General features: G+C 42.9%; 1 protein-coding gene across 5 annotated transcripts in view; it reads left to right on the top strand.

Moving 5' to 3' along the window:
- nedd4l (NEDD4 like E3 ubiquitin protein ligase) overlaps window positions 1-21,021 on the top strand; it is a 441,756-nt gene that overhangs the window by 389,291 nt on the left and 31,444 nt on the right. For all 5 annotated transcript variants that reach the window (XM_041209743.1, XM_041209653.1, XM_041209560.1 and 2 more), the window contains 4 exons: window positions 1,769-1,890; window positions 7,993-8,063; window positions 12,995-13,090; window positions 17,307-17,380. In XM_041209743.1, coding sequence (XP_041065677.1) covers window positions 1,769-1,890; window positions 7,993-8,063; window positions 12,995-13,090; window positions 17,307-17,380 — 363 coding nt within the window. The remainder of the gene's footprint in view (window positions 1-1,768; window positions 1,891-7,992; window positions 8,064-12,994; window positions 13,091-17,306; window positions 17,381-21,021) is intronic.

Genomic DNA, 21,021 nt, shown 5'->3' with positions numbered 1-21,021 from the left:
ACAGTTAGCTATTCAGTCCCTCTTGCCTGTTCTACCATTCATTTAAATCAAGGATAATCTTTATCGTAATTCCATCAGTACACCTTGGTTCTGTAACCCTTAATACCCTTGCCTAAAAAAAAGTCAATATCAGTTTTGAAACTTTCAGTTGTCACTGCATCAACAAATTCTTGGGGTGAAAATTATCGATTTCTACTACTATTGTGTGAAGAAGTGCTTGCTGACATCACTCTGAGCACCCTATCTCTAATTTTGAGGTTATGCCTCCTTATTTTGGTCTCCTACACCGGAGGAAATAGTTTATCTCTATCTACTCTATCAGCTCCATTAAACACATCAAATAGATGACCTCTTGATCATCTTATACTCATTGGATTAAGTATCTACTTATATAATTCAGTAAAATGACCAAACTTGCTTGAGTCATTCCTGTGTGGATGTTTGAAGTTTCTTTGTTTTATGAAATTCTGAACAGAAGTAAAGAGCTATTGAACAGTAACTTAAAAAATATCAATTAAGAGTCACAATTGCATCTTTGCAAGCTGAGGGGGAACTTCGTGAACTTCGCTGTCAATTTGATTCCATTTATGGTACTGTTATTTTTTCAGTCAGTAGGTTCAAGGTTCAAATGCTATTATAACCTTAATCACATAATCCAGAATGATAGCCCAGCACAGTTTTAAGAGACTTTTGCATTGTTGGAGAAGACGTTTTTTCAGGTTAAAGCAAGGCATGGTCTGGCTTCTCAGTTGGACATTGAAGTTCTTAGACACCCATTTGAAAAGGAGAATTGAGATCTTGCAATATCTTTGCCAATATTTTTCCCTCAATCAACGCCACCTGCAAATCCCACGTCATCCAATTGTTTATCCATTTGTTGTTTTTGAGCACTTTCTGGGTGCTGGTTGACTACCAAATGCACCGAATATAATGAGTGACTGCAATTGAAAAGTAACTCACTGAGGCAACCTGACGACATAAGCACATAAGGAACAGGAGCAGAATAATCTCAATTGCCCCTCGAACCTACTTCACCATTCAGTAAGTTTGTGGTTTAAATTTTACATCAATTCCACTTTCCCACACCAACCCCATGTCCTTTGATCCCTTTAGCGCCCCAAAATCTATTGATCTCAGTCTTGTATATACTTGATTGAGTGTCCACAGCATGCTGGGGTAGAAAATTCCAAAGATTCACAACTCCCTGAGCGAAGAAATTCCTCCCCACCTCAGTCCAAAATGATTGACCTCTTATCCTGAGACTGTGACCTCCTAGTTCTGGGTGTTCCAGCCAGGAGAAACAGCCTCTCAGCATTCTGTCCAGCTTTCAAAGAATTTTATGACATGATGAGAGGTTTCATGTCTATAATTTTCTCTTAACAGCTATATTTGCTAGCTTAATATTTAAGATTGTTAACTATTACTAATGATGCTATTAATTGACTTAATCTAATCACTTCTGCTTTGATTTAGTTTGACTTTCTCTTGATTTATAAATGGGCACTTATGCTTTTATTTATTCCTGTCTCTATACATGAATATGTATTTCAAAGATATTTAAACATAAGTCATGCTTTGTCCTAACAAGACTGAAGTGATGTTTGCAGGTCTGAAATTCAAACCACTTGAGACCTGCCTGAAAGCGATGCACTTAAGCACAGAATGTGTCAAGAGTTTGATCTTTCCTTGATCCAAATAACCTATGCTGTATAGTGCCTATTTCCTTCAGTATTTAAAACTTCAGCTTTTTAAAATACTTCTCAAACAGGGATAATTACACACTTCAGATCAACCCAAATTCTGGATTGTGTAATGAAGATCATCTTTCTTACTTCAAATTCATTGGACGTGTGGCTGGAATGGCAGTGCATCATGGAAAGTTACTGGATGGTAAGTTAGATGTTTTGATTATGGAGCAGTGCTTACAAGAAAACATATGTTAACCAGAATTGCTAAATTACTACGCAGTTTGACTGGCATTGACGTTTAAAGAAATGTCGGTATGAATCACAAAACGGCAATGATTCACAAAGCCAGGTGGCCAGCGCTCTAAATCTAGCAGAATTTGGTAGTGGAAAAGAAAACTTTTGTCTCCTGTTTGTGACGAGTCATTCCTCTTCCTCCATTACTCACTTTGTTTTCAAAGCTAAAAGCCCGAACCTTCTATCAGTTGGGCAAACTAATTGTGCTTTGTTTGTTTAAAACAAGAGATTGTTTTAATAACTATTTTTGCCATCAAAAAGATGTTGGAAAAGGGTTTCATGGTGTGTCTAGAACGAGGGGCCATGGTCTCAGAATAAGGGGTCAGCAGAGGATGAGGAGAAATTTGTTCATTCATGGGGTTAGTGAATCTCTGAGTATCTACAGCTTTCAGTGGTAGAGAATTTCAGTTATTGAATACATTATTTCTTGTGGCTAATGTGGTGTCCCAAAAGAACGGGCTGTACCAATTGCTGAGTCTGCTTGAAAAAGCCCTCAATAGTGAATGATGCATTTTTAAATATAAACATTAAAATTACAAACAAGGAAAGCAAATAAATTAATGGAGAAGAGATCCTTAATCTAATGAAAGAAAACCTGATGAATTTTATTGCATTTATAAAGATACACCAATTCTGGAATATCAACTCACCTGTTAATGGTCTGCACGCTCCGCTGATTTTACAAATAGTCATTTGGTAGTACAGAACTTGAGCATTGCTGAACAAAAGATATATTTTTGTTGCCATGAAGGTTGCACCAGTTGATGGTGACTGACAATTAAAAGCCAAGCATTTTTTTTTAATTTAAAGCAGGCAGCTTGACTCTGATTTTTCAAGACAATGCCCTGGGGAATGACCAGCGAATGGCTGTTTTGTTTAGCTGAAACAAGTGCAATGTCTGTACATGTTCTTTCTGTCTGAAAAGAACTGGGCCATATGTGTTAGTATATGTAGCTTCCAATCCTCACAAATGTGCCACACTGTGAGCCCTACTGGCGATCTTAAATTGGATGTCAGCGTGACTCATAGCACACAGAGGATTATTTTGCAAATGTTTTCCAATTGTGGAATCATATCTAATGTTGGACATTTTGAGTTTTGCATGCGAACAGTGGAAGGGACATGCCATTTGCCTAGAGACTGAGGTAAAAGAGCTGTTTTTCCAAATTGGTGCCACAGACACAAAGGCCAAGATTTTCCGTGGACCCCCCACCCCCCCACCCCCCCACCCCACCGGCGTTGGGCGTGTTCAGTGGTGTGTCCAGACAATATGGCGAGAAGGCCAAAAATTGGTTTCACGACATCATGAAACCAGTTTGTGATTGTCCACTTTGCCTGCTGATGGCGGGCTGCATTTCCCGCCATTGGACGTTGGGAACCTCATTGTAATACATCAGCATATCATTATAAGGCCAGCCCTCCGGATCATCCCCCCGGCTGGATTGTCTGCCCACATCAGCGGGAAAACATGCTGACGTGTTCCACAGCAGCACCTAGCTGGCCGCACTTCACCCGGGACTTGCCTACCTTGCTTTGGTCAGCACTCACAGTCATCAGCGCCAGGCTTCACAGACAGCACCACATCACTTTTAGGGTGGTTCACGGGTAGGTCTCTACCTACCAGTTCGGCCATTTGTGGGTGGCTTTTCAATAGCTGCAGGGCAAGGTCTTGCTTGGGGAAGGGGGAGAAGTGGCCTCAGGCAAGGGAAGAGGCTGCAGGACGAGAGCTGGGGAAGGAGGGTATCCCAGGATGTGTGTGGAGGCACATGTTGATCTCTGGAAGTGGCTTCAAGATACTGAGGGCTGAGGGGGCAGTCTCCAGAGGAGATGAGGCCAGACAGACATGTGAGGGTATGTGTGAGAGAATGGGTGGTGATTTCTCTTGAGCTGGCAGTGTGTGAGATGTCAGTGAATGTGTGATGGGCTTGAGTATATAAATTTAGAGTGATGAGATGGTTGCCGTACCCTGGCTGCACGGATGAGATCATTCATCCCCTATCTGCATTGATTGGCCAGCCTCTTCTGGGCAGCATTGGCACTAATCACCACTATCATCGCCTACAAAGCTGGAGTGGTAATGTAGCTGACCCTCTTGTGGCCAGCGTGGGAGTAGAGGACATCAGAGCGGGCCCCCATGTCGTCCAAAAGGCGCTCAAGGGCTGCAGTCTTCTTGCATTTTGGGGCTATGTCTACTTTGCTGCAGTTCTAGGCTGGAAGCACACTTTAAATGTGATGGAGCAACGAGGTGATGGCATGGCGAGCGAGTGAGAGCCATAGAAACGGCATATTTCCTGGGCATGCATAAGTAATGTGGCGGGTTTGGGACAATATGGTGCGACAACCCAACATCGTGTCCGGCAGGTAAAATGTCATTTTACCTGCCCACTACCGCACTTAGTGCAAATCTGGGACAATTCTGCCCAATGTCTGCCGGGTGAATATTCACATCACTTTCACTGCCAAGGAAAATCACAAAATTGATCATTCGCAGCTTTTGCTCCATGCAGTGACTTCTCTTAGCACTTGACTAATTTTATGACTCAACGCGTTTTTGAGTTTTTATAAAACCATAAAATGTAGGAGCAGTAGGCCATTCAGCCCATCGAGTCTGCTCCACCATTCAATGAGATCATAGCCGATCTGATAATCCTCAAGTCCACTTCCCAGCCTTTTCCCTATAACCCTTGATTCCCTTACTGATTAAATATCTGTCTGTCTCAGCCTTGAATATACTTAACAACCCAGCCTCTATAGCCCTCTGTGGTAAAGAATTCCACAGATTGACTACCCTCAGATTAGAAGTTCCTCCTCATCTCTGTTTTAAATGGGCACCTCTTTGCCCACTTGTCCTAGACTCTCCCACAAAGTGTAACAACCTCTCAGCATCTACGCTCTCAAGCCCTCTAAGAACCTTACATGTTTCAATAAGGCCGCCTCTCATTCTTCTAAACTCCAATGAGTACAGGCCCAATCTACTCAACCTCTCCTCATAAGAAAATCCCTCCATACCCTGGATCAACCGAGTGAACCTTCTCTGGACTGCCTCCAATGCCAGTATATATTAGGGGAAGCATAGTGGTATTATCACTGGACTAGTACTCCAAATACCCAGGATAATGCTCTAGGGACCTGGGTTCGAACCCCACCACGGCAGAGGTGAAATTTGAATTCAGTGAAAAATCTGGAATTAAAAGTCTAATGATGACATGGAGCCATTGTTGATTGTTGTTAAAAACCCATCTGGTCCACTAATGCCCTTTACGGAAGGAAATGTGCCATCCTTACCTGGCCTGGCTTACATGTGACTTCAGACCCACAATAATGTGGTTGACTCTTAAATGCCCTCTGAAATGGCCTAGCCTGTCATTCAGTTCTCAAGGGCAATTAGGGGATGGGAAATAAATGCTGGCCAAGCTGGTGATTTCCCCATTGCAGGAATTTAAAAAAATAAAATAAAATTTTAAACATATTTGAATTACTTGCTAGTTTACCCTCAAAGTTTTTTTTTCTCCCTCTTTATATTTTTTGGTCATCTTTTGTTGGTGGTTAAAACTTTCCCAGTCCTCTGGCTTACCACTAATCTTTGCCACGATGTATGCTTTTTCTTTCACTTTGATACTGTCCTTAACTTCCTTGGTTCGCCATGGTTGGTTTACCCCTTTCCTTGAATACTCCTTCCTCACTGGGATATATCTTTGTTGAGAGTCATGAACTATTTTCTTAAACATCTGCCATTGTTCATCAACCGTCTTTTCTGCTAGCCTGCTTTCCCAGTGCCCTCCAGCCAACTCTGCCCTCATTCCGTTGTTTATTTAAGTTTAGCACAGTCGTTTCGGGCTCAAGTTTCTCACTCTCAAACTGAATGCTAAAATCTAGCATATTATAGTCAAAGTCTCCTAGTGGATCCTTTACACTGAGATCATTTATTAAACCTGCCTCATTACACATTACCAAATCCAAAAAATAGCTTGATCCCTGGCTGGATTCACAACATATTGTTCTAAGAAACTGGCCCAAATACACTCTATGAATTCTTGTTCGTGTCTACCTCTGCCAATTTGATTTTCCCAATCTACATGAAGATTAAAATCACCCATGATTCATGTACTGCCTTTTTTACATTCCCTCATTATCTCCCAACTTATTCTCTGTCCTACAGTATAGCTGCTGTCAGGGTGCCCATAGACTACTCCCACCAGTGTCATCTTCCCATTGTTATTTCTTTCTTCCACCCATATGGATTCTACATCTTCTGATCCAAGATCCTTTCTTGCTATCGTACTTATTCCATCTTGTACTAAGAAAGCTACCCCACAACCCTTTCCTTCCTACTTGTCCTTTCGAAACACCCCGGAATATTTAGTTCCCAGCTTTGATCTCCTTGTAACCATGTCTCCATAATGGCTATAAGATCATACACATTAATCTCTATTTGTGTCATCAATTCATTTATTTTGTTCTAAATGCATTTAAGTAAAGGGCTATTAATTTGCCTTTTACCATTTTTCCCCCTTTGACCCTATTTGTTGTTGTTCTTTTATGTGTGTACACTCTGACCCTTCCTGTCACACTCTGGGTAATCATTATCCAAATTGCTGCCCTGCAAGGCTGCCATATCCTTTTGCTTTGTAAGCCTACGTATCCCCTTTCCAGAAACCTCCCCGACCTCTATTTAGTTTAAAACCCTCTCTATAGCCCTAGTTATTTGATTCACCAGGACACTGGTCCCAGCATGGTTCAAGTGAAGCCCGTCCCATTGGAGCAGCTCCCTTCTACCCCAGTATTGGTGCCATTGCCCCATGAACTGAAACCCATTCCTCCCACACCAATCTCTGAGCCACGCATTTAACTCCTTGACTTTATTTACACCATGCCAGTTTGCCTGTGGCTCAGGTAGCAATCCTGAGATTATTACCTTGGAGGTTCTGCTTTTTAATTTAGCTCCTAACTGTTCAAATTCTTTCAGCAGAACCTCTTTTCTAGTCCTGTCAATGTCATTGGTACCAACATGGGCGATGACAACTGGATCCCTCCCCTCCCACTCCAAGTTCCTCTCCAGCCCTGAGGAGATGTCCTTAACCCTGACACCGGGCAGGCAACACAGCCTTCGGGGTTCATGCTCACGGTTGCAGAGAAAAGTATCTATTCCCCCTAATTATACTGTCCCCTTCCACTATTATGCTCCAATTTCCACCACCCACTTGAATGGCTCCCTGTACCATGGTGCCGTGGTCAGTTCGCTCATCCTCCCTGCAGTCCCCGCTCTCATCCACGCAGCTTGCAAGAACCTTGTAACTGTTGGACAGTTGCAGGGGCAGAGGCTCCTTGAACACTACCCCTGGGTCCCTGAACCTGCTTCATCTGCAGTCACACACTCCTGTCCCTGATCACAGGCCAAATTTGAATTACCTAATATGAGAGGTGTGATCGCCTGCTGGAGCAAAGCGTCCACATTGTTTTCCCCCTCCCTGATGTGGCATAACGTCTGCAGCTCGGACTCTAGCTTCTTAACTCGGATCCAAAGTTCCTCAAGCTGCAGACACCTAGTACACGTGTTTGCTCTGGATCATCTTGGTGTCCAGCAGCTCCCACATGCTGCTGTGCAACACATCACCCATCCTGCCATCGCTATCTTATTTTATTCAATTTATTAACTCATTACTCTAGTATCCCCACTCTTCACACATTATAATTATTTACACACACCAGTATTGATCTTATACTTAACAAGCTATCTTTAAGAAAAAGAGAGAAAAAAAAATAGAGATCTAAACACAAACTAAAGACTTTACTTTTACTTTAAAGACTAGAAATACTGACCAATCAGCTGCTCTCCATACTCGTTTCCCTCTTGCGCTTTTTAAAGGTCTACACTCTTCTCTCACACTCTCCCTATTAAAGGCCCTGCTCCTCTCACACACACACGTGTAAATGACCACGCTGTTTCTCTCTCATTTTCTCACTGTAAGTGGCCACACTATTCAGTGCATTCATTTTGCTTTTATTGCAGGTTTCTTTATCAGACCATTTTACAAGATGATGTTGGCAAAATCCATCACACTGAAAGATATGGAATCAGTGGTGAGTACAAAAGCAAATTTGAGTTTCTGCACATAATCCATTGGACAATCATAAGAAATCAGTCACTATCTTATTTATATGCCTCCGAAGAGTTATGCTCTGAAATTGGCTGCAGCTCCTGTGTGCGTTTGTGTATTGGGGTGACATTACCTCTAACTTAACTTTCTCTCTCTCAAGATTAGACAAGATAGCTGCTCATTTTCTCCCCTTGATGCACAGATACCCTGCAATGTTTTGTCCTACTGCATCACCAAAAAAAAAAGCAGCACATTATAAAGACTGGTTGATTGTGGATGTACAGTTGGAGTGCAGCAAGCTAATGGCCCAGAATTTCAGATCTCCCAATGGCATACCCCAGAGGTACTGCCCAAGATGTGCTGGGGGACCCTTCAGAAGTCCCTACACATTGACAGGTAAGTTTAGACTTCCAATGGGAATCCCCCTGCATCCAAAACTCTGAGTTGCAGTTGGAGGTGTTGGATGGTTCTGACTCACTTTCCAGAATAGTTACCCTAGTAAAAGTTAAAAGGATTAAAACTAGTTCCAGCTCCAAGGTAACTATATTACTCAGCCCTCGAATACCAACCCCCTGCCCACCTCTGACTATCCCCTCCCCCAACTGCCTGACTATCCCCGACCCACCCTACCCCCTCATCCACTTACCCGCCACCCTTCCCCCTCACCCGCTTACCTGTCTCTCTAAACACTCAACCACACACATGCCATCCTACACCCTCCCCCAATTAGCTTACACAGTTGCCTCTCTCCATGGCTTGTCAAAGTGCCTTTGGGACCTACAAACTTAATGGAACGTGGCAGCTAGTGCTGTAAAAAGGGGGCATGACTTGGTTTCCCCGATGATCCTACATGATGAGGAAGGGCCCCCAGAACAGGTACACGCCAGATTTCTGAAGAGGCCTGGTTCAGAAATCTGGGTGAGAAATGTGGAGTCTTGGTGCTAAGCAAGAGAGGAGTGGCAATCCACCAGCGGTTGCCAATCCTGGGAAGGCTCAGCCCAATGAAAGAGTTGCAATCTTTAGGACTGCAGGCACTTGTGGGAATCTTGTTTTTTTGATTAACTAATATTTCTGGAAGTATTTTCAACCAAACTGAACAATATTGAACTAGATCTAGCTACAAGAGGAAGTAAGCATTCTCTTAGCTGCTGTGTGTACAAAACATTGTAGAGGCCACTTAGCAGTGAAGTATTTTAAGTGGATACTATGAAAGGGCTTTGATTGATCCCATGTCACATCATTCAAGTTCTAGTTGTTTATGAACATCCATGTATGATATTTTAGTCGCTCATTATTTTGTGAGCAACCATTTTTCAGTCGGGTTATTATGGGTCTTTTTCCTACCTAGCTGCCACCATCATAATGCCCACATTTTAGAGAGCAACTTAACATGACATGATAAGAAGAGAGAAGAATTTTATAAGTCTTTTACAGAACGAGTGAGGTGTTACTGAAAATAAATATCTTGCTTGTACAAATTAAACCATTGATTTGATATTCGCCTCGCTTTCTTTGCATAGTAAAACTCTCCCAATGCACAGTCCATTTCATGTCGTAGTTTTATTTTACTGCATTATTTCTGATTTTGCTTGACAGACAACTATTGAGGCATGTGTTCATCTTGTGTGTTTACTTTCCTAAATATTGATGTATTGGGACTGGGACATCCAAGTCATTAGTGAAATCAGATTGTCACTTCATAAGAACAGAAAATGCTTGAAATATTCAGTAGGACTGGCAGCATATGTGCAGAGACGAACAGAGTTAACATTTTAGATCAGTGACTCTTTGTCAGAACTCTGAGTGCTTAGAGATGCAATAATTGCAATTGATAAAGTGTCACATCAAGGGTTATTGCAGAAAATAAAAGCTCATGGTATAGAGAGTAACATATTGGCATGGATAGAAGATGGCTGATGAACAGGAAGCAGAGAGTAAGCTTAAATGGGTCTTTTTCAGGTTGGCAAGATGTAAGGAGTGGCATGCCACAGAGATCAGTGCTGGATCCTCAACTGTTTACAATTTACAAATGACTTGGATGAAGGGATTGTAGGGATGGTTGTCAAATTTGCTGATGACACAAAGATAGGTAGGAAAGTGAGTTGTGAAGAGGACATAAGGAGGCTCCAAACAGATATTGATAGGCAAGTGAGTGGGCAAAGGTTTGGCAGATGGAGTATAATGTGGGAAAATATGAAATTGTCCATTTTGGCAGGAAGAGTAAAAGAGAAGCATATTACCTAAATGTTGAGAGATTGCAGAGCTCTGAGCTGCAGAGGGAACTGGGTATCCTAGTGCATGAATCACAAAAGGCTAGTATGCAAGTACAGCAAATAATGAGGAAAGCTTAATAGAATGTTATCTTTTATTGTGAGGGGAATTAAATACAAAAGTAGGGAGGTTATGCTTCAGTTGTACAGGACACTAATGAGACCACATTTGGAGTACTGTGTACAGAATTGGTCACCTTATTGAAGGAAGAATGTAAATGCATTGGAAGCAGTTCAGAGAAGGTTTACCAGAGTAATACTGGAATGGGTGGATTGTCTTATAAGGAAAGGTTGGACAGACTAGGCTTGTATCTGCTGGAGTTTAGAAGAGTAAGAGGCAATTTGATTGAAACATACAAGATCCTGCTTGGGCTTGGCAGAGTGGATGTGGAGAGGAAGTTTCCTCTTGTGGAAGGATCTGGAACTAGCGGCCACTGTTTAAAAATAAGGTGTCGCCCATTTAAAACAGATGAGGTCAAATTTTTTCACTCAGTGTTTGTGAGTCTTTGAAAATCTTCCTGAAAAGGTGGTGGAAACAATCTTTGAATATTTTTAAGTCAGAGATGGATAGATTCTTGGTAAGCAAGGAGGCGATAGGTTATCAGCGGTAGGTGGGATGCAGATTTCAGGTTACTATCAGATCAGCCACGATCTTATCAAATGGCAGAGCAGGCTCGAGGGGCTAACGTTTCTCGGACTGCTGTTCCCGTCACATTCTGAGATCCACTCTCAGTGCCATGCGCCGCCATATGAACACACTTGACCTCTCCCTCCAGCAGCACCGCTGTACCCTTTTTCAAAGCTGCGCGTGCCCCCAGTTTCATTTTATTCTTCGTCTCATCCGACGCCTCAACAAGAAACTTTTTCTCTTTATCTCAAGTGCTAAGGAACGCAAGCTCCAACAACTCATCGACACCAACACCCATCTAGGACCCTCAACTCCTGCCTGTCCCTCCGTCCCCACCCCATTTTCCAATCCCAGCCCCAGCTGTGTATTCACTATACCCCATGACCTTCCCCTCTCCGATGCTGAACGTTCAGTGCTCAGCAAAGGACTTAGTTTCATACCCTTACGCCCTCATCTCAATGAATTTCGGGCTCGGCACGATGCTGAACTCTTCTAACACTGTCTTCGTCTCCGGGCTCACTTCTTTGGGCAGGAGTCCTCTCCCCGTTCAACGGATCCTTTTACCCACCTCCAATATTCTCCCTCCACCTGGACCCCTCCCTCTGGATTCTTACCTTCTCTTGATCTTTTCATTGAGAACTGTCGGCACGACATTAGTCGTCTCAATTTCTCTGCTCCTCTCACCCATTCTAATCTGTCTTTCTCTGAACTTACTGCACTCCGTTCTCTCAGGTCCAACCCCAACATCGTCATCAAACCCGCTGACAAGGGTGGTGCTGTTGTTGTCTGGCGCACTGACCTCTACCTTGCGGAGGCTGAGGGTCAACTCGCAGACACTTGCTCCTACCTCCCCCTGGATCATGACCCCCCCATGCCCACGCAAAAGATGCAACACCTGCCCCTTCACTTCCTCTCTCCTCACCGTCCAAGGGCCCAAACACTCCTTTCAAGTGAAGCAGCATTTCACTTTCATTTCCCCCAACTTAGTCTACTGCATTCGTTGCTCCCAATGCAGTCTCCTCTACTTTGGAGAGACCAAACATAAACTGGGCGACCGCTTTGCAGAACACCTGCGGTCTGTCCACAAGAATGACCCAAACCTCCCTGTCGCTTGCCATTTTAACACTCCACCCTGCTCTCTTGCCTACATGTCTGTCCTTGGCTTGCTGCATTGTTCCAGTGAAGCCCAACGCAAACTGGAGGAACAGCACCTCATCTTCCGACTAGGCACTTTACAGCCTTCCGGACTGAATATTGAATTCAACAACTTTAGATCTTGAACTCCCTCCTCCATCCCCACCCCCTTTCTGTTTCTTCCCCCTTCCTTTTGTTTTTTCCAATAATTTATATAGATTTTTCTTTTCCCACCTATTTCCATTATTTTTAAATCTTTTATGCCCCCCCACCCCCACTAGAGCTGTACCTTGAGTGCCCTACCATCCATTCTTAATTAGCACATTCGTTTAGATAATATCACCAATTTCAACACCTCTGTTCTTTTGTTCTTTTGTCTGTGACATCTTTTGATTATCTGCTCCTATCACTGCTTGCTTGTCCCTACAACCACACCCCCCCCCCCTCCACTTCTCTCCCCCCACCCAACCCCCACCCTCCCTCCTTGGATTCACCCAGTTCTGTTGAAGGTTCATGAGGACTCGAAACGTCAACTCTTTTCTTCTCCGCTGATGCTGCCAGACCTGCTGAGTTTTTCCAGGTAATTCTGTTGTGGTTTTGGATTTCCAGCATCCGCAGTTTTTTGTTTTTACTGAGGGGCTGAATTGCCTATTCCTCCTTGTTTGTATGTTCGTTAAGTCAGGCAGGAAGAGAGTGTGATGGGATGGAGGAAAGAACAAAAGGAAAGGTGTATGATAGGGTAGAAGGCAGGGGAGATTAGATAACAAAATAGATGGCGGTGAAAGGCAGAAAGAGTTGCTAATGAATGAGATGGTCATTGCAGTTTGTTTTTGTCCTTTGCACACTCCATAAACTCTTTAAATTATTGTTGCTCCATTTTAGGATGGCGAATATTTCAATTCTTTGAAATGGATTCTTGAAAATGACCCCACTGAGCTGGATCTCAGGTTTTGTATAGATGAAGAAAATTTTGGGCAGGTATGTAGATTTCTAACCTCTGACAGATTTCAAGGTTGCTATATTTCAAGCTAATCATACTGATGACATTTATGAATAAAGCATGTAATTTGAGCCTTAATAGCAATTCACCAAAATTGAATCAGTGCAAAATCAAGATTGAAACATTTGCAGCCATCTTCAGCCAAAAGTGCTGGGTGGATGGTCCATCTCAGCCTCCTCCTGACGTCCCTAACAGGACAGATTTAAGGGCAGGCAGTGGTATAGCACTATTGTCACTGGACTAGTAACCCAGAGACCCAGGGTAATGCTCTGGGGACCTGGGTTTGAATCCCACCACGCAGAGGGTGAAGTTTGAATTCAATAAAAACCTGGAATTAAAAGTCTGATGTTGACCATGAAACTATTCTCGATTGTCTTAAAAACCCATCTGGTTCACTAATGTGCTGTCCATACCTGGTCTGGCCCACAGCAATGTGATTGACTCTTAAATGCCCTCTGAAATGGCCTAGCAAGCCAATCAGTTGTATCAAACTGCTAAAAAGTCTAAAAAAAGGAATGAAACTGGTCAGACCACCTGGCATCGACCTAGGCACTGGAAACAACAATGGAAAACTCAGCCCTATTGACCTTGCAAAATCCTCCTTACTAACATCTAGAGGCTTGTGTCAAAATTAGGAGAGCTGTGCAAAAGATTAGTCAACCAATAGCCTGACAAAGTCATACATGTGGAAACATACCGTACAGACAATGTCCCAGACACCACCATCACCATCCCTGGGTATGTCATGTCCCACCGTCAGGATAGACCCAGCAGAGGTGTCAGCACAGTGGTATACAGTTGGGAGGGAGTTGCCGTGGGAGTCCTCAATACCGACTCCGGACCCCATGAAGTCTCATGGCATCAGGTCAAACATGGGAAAGATAACCTCCTGATTACCATGTAGTGCCCCTCCCCCCACCTCCCTTGAGCTAATGAAGCACTACTCCTCCATGTTGAACACCACTTGGCAGAGGCACTGAAGGTGGCAAGGGCTCAGAATATACTCTGGGTGGGGGACTTCAATGCCCATCACCGAGAGGTTCGGTAGCACCACTACAGACTGAGCTAAAGGAATAGCTGCTAGACTGGGTCTGCGGCAGGTGGTAAGGGAACCAACAAGAGAGCAAAACATACTTAACCTCACCCTCACCAACCTGCCTGCCACAGATGCACCTCTCCATGACAGTATTGGTAGGGAGTGACCACCACACAGTCCTTGTGGAGACAAAGCCCTTTCTTCACATTGAGGACACCCTCCATCATATTGTGTGCCAGTACCACTGTGCTAAGTGGGATAGATTTCAAACAGATCTAGGCACAATCTGTAACCTCATGGCCTGGCATATCCCCCACTCTACCATTACCACCAAAACAGTGGATCAGCACTGGTTCAATGAAGAGTGCAGGAGGGCATGCCAGGGGCAGCACCAGGCATACCTAAAAATGAGGTGTCAACCTGGTCAAGCTACAACACAGGACTACTTGCGTGCCAAACAACATAAGCAGCAAGTGATAGACTGAGCTAAGTGATTCCACAACCAACAGATCAGACCCATGCTCTGCAGTCCTGCCCCATCCAGTCGTGAATGATGATAGACCATTAAACAACTCATTGGAGGAGAACGCTCCATAAATATCCCCATCCTCGATGGGAGAGCCCAGCACATCAGTTTTTTTTATTCGTTCATGGGATGTGGGCATTGCTGGCTAGGCCAGCATTTATTGCTCATCCCTAATTGCCCTCATTCAGAGGCTATTTTGAAGATTCAGCCACATTGCTGTGGGCCTGGAGTCATTTGTAGGCCAGACCAGGTAAGGACAGCAGATTTCCTTCACTAAAGGACTTTAGTGAACCAGCTGGGTTTTAGCGACAGTTGGCAATGCTTTCATGGTTGTCATAGGATTTTAATTCCAGATTTTTATTGAATTCAAATTTCACCATTTGCTGTGGTGGGATTTGAACCAGGGTCCCCAAAGAATTACCCTAGATCTCTGGATTACTAGTCCAGTGACAATACCACTTTGCCACCACCTCCCCCTAAACTACAAAAGATAAGGCTGAAGCGTTTGCAAGAATCTTCAAACAAAAGTGCTGAGTGGATGACTCAGCTTGGCCTCCTCCAGAGATCCCCAGCATCTCACATGCCAGTCTTCAGCCAATTCGATTCACTCCACGTGGTATCAAGAAACAGCTGAAGGCACTGGATACTGCAAAGGCTCTCACAACATTCCAGCAATAGTACTGAAGACTTGGTCTTCAGAATGAGCTGCGCCCTTAGCAAAGGTATTCAGTTACAACACTGGCATCTACCTGGTAATGTGGAAAATTACCCAGGTTTGCCCTGTTTGCAAAAAGCAGGACCAATCCAACCAGGCCAATTACTGCCCCATCAATCTACTCTCAATCATCAGTAAAGCAATGGAAGGTGTCGTTGATAGCGCTATTAAGCGGCACTTACTCAGCAATAACCTGCTCACTGATGCTCAGTTTGCTTCCGCTCATCTCCTCACCTCATTACAGCCTTGGTCCAAAAAATGAAAGTCAAGAGGTTAAATGAGGGTCACTGCCCTTGACATCAAGGCACCATTTGACCAAGTATGGCATCAAGGAGCCCTAGTAAAACTGGAGTCAATGGGGATAAGAGGGAAAACTCTCCAATGATTGGATTCATACCTAGCATGAAGGAAGATGGTTACGTTTGAGGTCAGTCATTTCAATCGCAGGATATCGCTGAAGGAGTTCTTCGGGGTAGTGTCTGAGGACCAGCCATCTTTAGCTGCTTCATCAATGACCTTCCTCCTATCATAGGGCCAGAATTGTGGACATTTGTTGATGATTCCACAATGTTTACCATTCGCGACTCCTCAGATACTGAAGCAGTCCACGCCCATATGCAGCAAGACCTGGACAATATCCAGGCTTGGACTGACAAGTGGCAAGTAACATTCTCATCACACAAGTGCCAAGCAATGCCCACCTCCAACAAGAGAGAATCCAACCATCTCTCCTTGACATTCAATTGCATTACCATCACTGAATCCCCCATTCTCTGCATCTTGGGGGTTACCATTGACCAGAAACTGAACTGGACCACCCATATAAAGAGGTAATTCACATCCTGACTCCCCCAAGCCTGTCTACCATCTACAAGGCACAAGCCAGGAGTGTGATGGAATACTCTCCACTTGCCTGGATGAGTGCAGCCCAATAGCTTTCAAGAAGGTTGACCCCATTTGGAACAAAGCTTGATTGGCACCCCATCCACCAAGTTCAACATTCATTCCCTCGATCACTGCAGCAGTGTGTACCAAATACAAGATGCACTGCAGCAACTCACCAAGGCTTCTTAGACAGTAGCTTCCAAACCCATGACCTCTACATCTTAGAAGGGCAAGGGAAGTAAATACATGGGAACACCACCCCCTCCAAGCCACACACTATCCTAACTGGAAATATATCACCATTCCTTCACTGTTGCTGGGTCAAAATCCTGGAACGTGCTCCCTAACAGCACTGTGGGTGTACCCACATCACATGGATTGCTGCATTTCAAGAAGGTGGGTTACCAGCACCTTCCTGAGGGTGATTAGAGATGGGCAATACATGCTGGCCTAGCCAGGGACACCCACAACCCGTGAAAGAATTTTAAAAATGAAGTTATCTTGTGTGGTTTAATAGACTTTTTCCCCTCAAATTCAAATAAATTGTCATGATTATCTCCTATGTGGACCAAAGCCTTGAAAAGCTATTGATTCCTGTGATGTACCTGTTTTTATGGATTTTTGTCATAAAAGAGCATCAGTGACCTTCATTGCTATCGATATTGCCATCTGGATAGCTAACCATCTCCTGCAGTCTTCATGGAGCAGGTGGTGTACTCAAGTCATCTGTGCTTTGCCATTATTTAGCTGACATGTTACATCTGCTAACTTGTGGTTGTTCCCTCACTGAGTGATGCCTCTCCGAGTCACCTTTGCGTTGGTGACCTTCTGCATGCCCAAAAGCTACTTTTTGTATAACTGATGTTTTTTAAGAAACCATTTCAGTATGCATTTCTTTAAAAAGAAAATATATGTGTTGTATTTCATGAGGGCTAAATTTCATTAATTACAGATTATTGTTTTTGTTTGAGTATCATCTTTTTGACAGCCTCTTTGTTGTGTAGTTTCAGTAATTTAACATGTCCTTTGTAGACCTATCAAGTGGATCTGAAACCCAATGGTTCGGACATGGTGGTTACTAATGAAAACAAAAGGGAGTATATAGAGTAAGTGAATATTTACTTAATTTAACTATCTTTCCTTTTTATTATCTCCTTTGTGTCCTTCCCTCAACTACACACGCTAGTTATTCCCTAGTGTTGTGACTGTTTTTCTTTTGAGCTGTTGTGAATTAGCTTTTTCATGCAATGATAATGATTTTGGAAATGTCAGTGTCCTAAATCAGAAGGTTTAATGAGGTTTGTGCTTTGCCACAGCACAGTCTCAAAAATGTTGGATTTTTGCACTGCAATTAAAGCCTGCATACCCAATCTTGAGATTGTGATAACTAATTTTAAAATCAAATAAGATATAATAGGAATTATCTGTTTAATGTTATAGTTTGGGCTCCCTGTTGCAATAATAAAAGTTATATTGCTGTTCAGAAGCATTATTGCAATAGCATTAATTGTAAAAGTAATGAGGGGCATTTGGTCCATCTGCCTGATCCTTCCAATTTTGCATGACAGGGACCTGATTAGTGTCCTGTTCCATCATTGACTGAGATCATGGCCGACCTGTGACCTAATTCCATAAACCCATCTGCCCCTTATCCCTTAATGCCTCTATTTAACAAAAATCTATGAATCTCAGATTTAAAACTTAACTGTTGACCCGGCTTCAGCTCTCATTTGTGGAAGTGTGTTCCAAACTTCCACCACCGTTTGTGTGTGGTTCTGTTTCCTAACTTTATTCCTGAAAGGTCTGGCTCTAAGGTTTAGGCAGTGACCCTGGTCTAGATTCCCCAACCATTGAAATTGGTTCATCTTCATATTTTGAATATCTTAATATCTTGAGTATTACTGAATAAAGAGAGATGTTGAAGCTTTTCATCTTGCATTCATCAGGAAGCTTAGCAAGAATACCAATATAAAGGGAAAACAACAACTTATACTGTTTGAGAAGAGAGTGCTGATTGGCAAGTGGACTCTGATTGGTACAAGCATTGCCGTGGAGAATGCAGCAATTGATGGTGACTGACAGTTAACTGCCAAGCATTGATTTAAATTTAAATAGCCCTGATTGGTCAAGGCATTGCCCTAGTCTTGAATCAGCAAATGGCTGTCATTTATTTTGTTTAGCTAAAATAGGTGCAATGTATGTTCTTTCTATCTGCAAAAAAAGGCCCTGTGTATTAATATATGTAGCTTCCAATACACAAATGCAAGCCCGACTGACAATCTTAAATTGGTTGTCAACGTAATTCTTAACACACTGAGGATTATTTAGTAAATGTTGACCAACCGTGGAATCACATCTCATGTTGGACACAGTGTTTTGAGTTTTGCAAGCATGGGCTGCTTGGGTACGGTCTGTACCTTACCTGTTGTGAACAGTGGCTGGGACATGCTGTTTGATTTTGTCTGTCAATCTTTGGGACATATGGCTTACATTCCTAGCGTCACATTGGCACTGAAATTCATGCACTACATTACTCATTTATGTGAAGAATGTCATTTTGGCTTAACAGCAGCATCCTGTTAATGGCGAATACCACTTGTGTTGCTACTGCATAGTAGCAGTGGTTTCAGCTCCACTTGATAGGTTCACCTGTTGCTCAAATATTTGAGATACCTTGCACTTCCAGGATAATCTGAGATAGGCTGGGCGCTTCTCAGGGTCAAAAGTGATGGCCTTAGGCCCATTCATGAGTTTGTGTGATATACAACGCGAAATGATCTGACCAGGGTAGCTATTATCCTGCAGGATGCCTTTGATGTGCCCTCTTTCAGCATAAAGTTTTCACGGTGAGCAAAGGCTTGGGCCCTATTTACAAGATTACCAATAAGACCAATCTTATAGCGTGTGGAACTTTAAGAATCCCAATGTGTGTATTGACCAGTGAAGGTAGGCTTTCGGTAGACCATGGTGGAAAACCGCCTGGCATATTGCTCAACGAATACATGAAGGAAGTGGAGTTCATTTGACTGCTGCATTGCAAAGGTAAATTTGAGTGCAGGAGGGTGCCCATTAAGACATGTATGGAAATTATTACATGCAGCTGTGGATTTAAAAAAAGCGAAGATATCATCCACATACCGGAAATATGCAAGGGGTAGGAGGTTAGGTGTCATTCTATCGAGGACATGTTTCTCATGGAACCCAACAAAAATGTTTGTAAGAGCTGGGCCCAGAGAGGATCCCATGGCAACACCAGTTATTTAAGATAAGGTACAGTCCGAACCCAACCAGCCCGTGCATGCAAAACTCAAAATACAATGTCCAACGTTAGATGTGATCCCCTGATTGGACAGGGTAGCCATTTGCTAAATAATCCTCAGTGTACTAAGAATTACACTGACAACCAATGTAGGATTGTTAGTCGGGTTCACAGTGTGATGAAATTCTGTGTATTGGAAGCTATATATATTAATACAAAAGCCCTGTTCTTTGCAGACAGAAAGAACATGTACACACACGTGCCTGTTTCAGCTAAACAAAATAAGTGGCAGCTATTTGTTAACTCATTCCTCAGGGCAATGCCGTGACCACTCAGGGTCAAGCTGTCTGATTTAAATTTCAAACAATATTTGGCAGTTAACTGTCAGTCACCATCAATTGGTGCATTCACTGTTGCAATGCCTGTACCAATCAATCATCACTCACTTTTCATACAGTATAAATTGTTGTTTTCCCCCTCATATTGGTATTTTTGCTAAGTGCCTTGATGAGTGCAAGACAAAAAGCTTTGACATGTCTCTGTTTTCAGCAATACTCAAGTTCTATAATTCCAAACGACTATTTTAATATCTCTTCCCTTTTCACAGTTCAGGACCCTAAACATTCCTTCCAGGTGAAGCAGTGATTTACTTGTCTTTCTTTCAATTTAGTAAACCATATTTGCTGCTCACAATGTAGTATTCTCTACATTGGGAAGGCCAAACAGATTGGATGACCGTTTTGTGGAACAGCGCATTCAGTTCAGTTCAGCAAGCATGATCCCAAGTTTCCAGTCACCTGTCATTCTACTTCTCTTTCCAATCTCACTCTGACATCACTATTCTCTACCTCTTGGAATGAAATTCAATGTAAACTCAAGAAGCAACATCAGCTTTCTCAATTAGGCACTTTGCAGTTTTCCAGACTCAAACAACAATTCAACAATTTCAGATCATAGCCTCTGTCCCTAATGTTTCTCTTGGCAGCTGTTGATGATTCTGGTTTTCCCAATTACATCTCCTCTAGACCCATCTTTTGTTTGTCTTTATTGTAACCCTTTACGGTCTCATTTTGTCTTGCACCATCATTTCTCTTATCATTTAACCCCTTCTGCCTTCCAACTTATCACAGACCTTCCCTTGTGTTCATCCCCACACCTGCCCCAACAAATCCCTTCACCCTGTGTCTGTACTTGCTTAAAAGCTGTTATATTTCTAATTTTTTCTAATTCTAGCAAAAAGTTATCTGCCCTTAAAACTTTAATTCTGTTTCTTTCTTCACTGTTGCCTGACCTACTATGTGTTTCCAGCATTTTTTGTTTCTTATTTCAATTTCTAGTGCTTTGATCCCCTTGGGGACTGATAATTTTTAAAAAGAAATTTGAACTTCCAGTGACTAGCTGAAAGCATGACACAAGAAGATTTCATGTTTTAAGATCTTTATTGTAACAAAAGACTAAAAGCTGTACTGACTACGCACTACTTTTGTA

The sequence above is a fragment of the Carcharodon carcharias genome, chromosome 1 (genome assembly GCF_017639515.1).
Source record: "Carcharodon carcharias isolate sCarCar2 chromosome 1, sCarCar2.pri, whole genome shotgun sequence".
Lineage (NCBI taxonomy): Eukaryota > Metazoa > Chordata > Chondrichthyes > Lamniformes > Lamnidae > Carcharodon > Carcharodon carcharias.
This window is presented reverse-complemented; position numbering and strand designations above follow the sequence as displayed.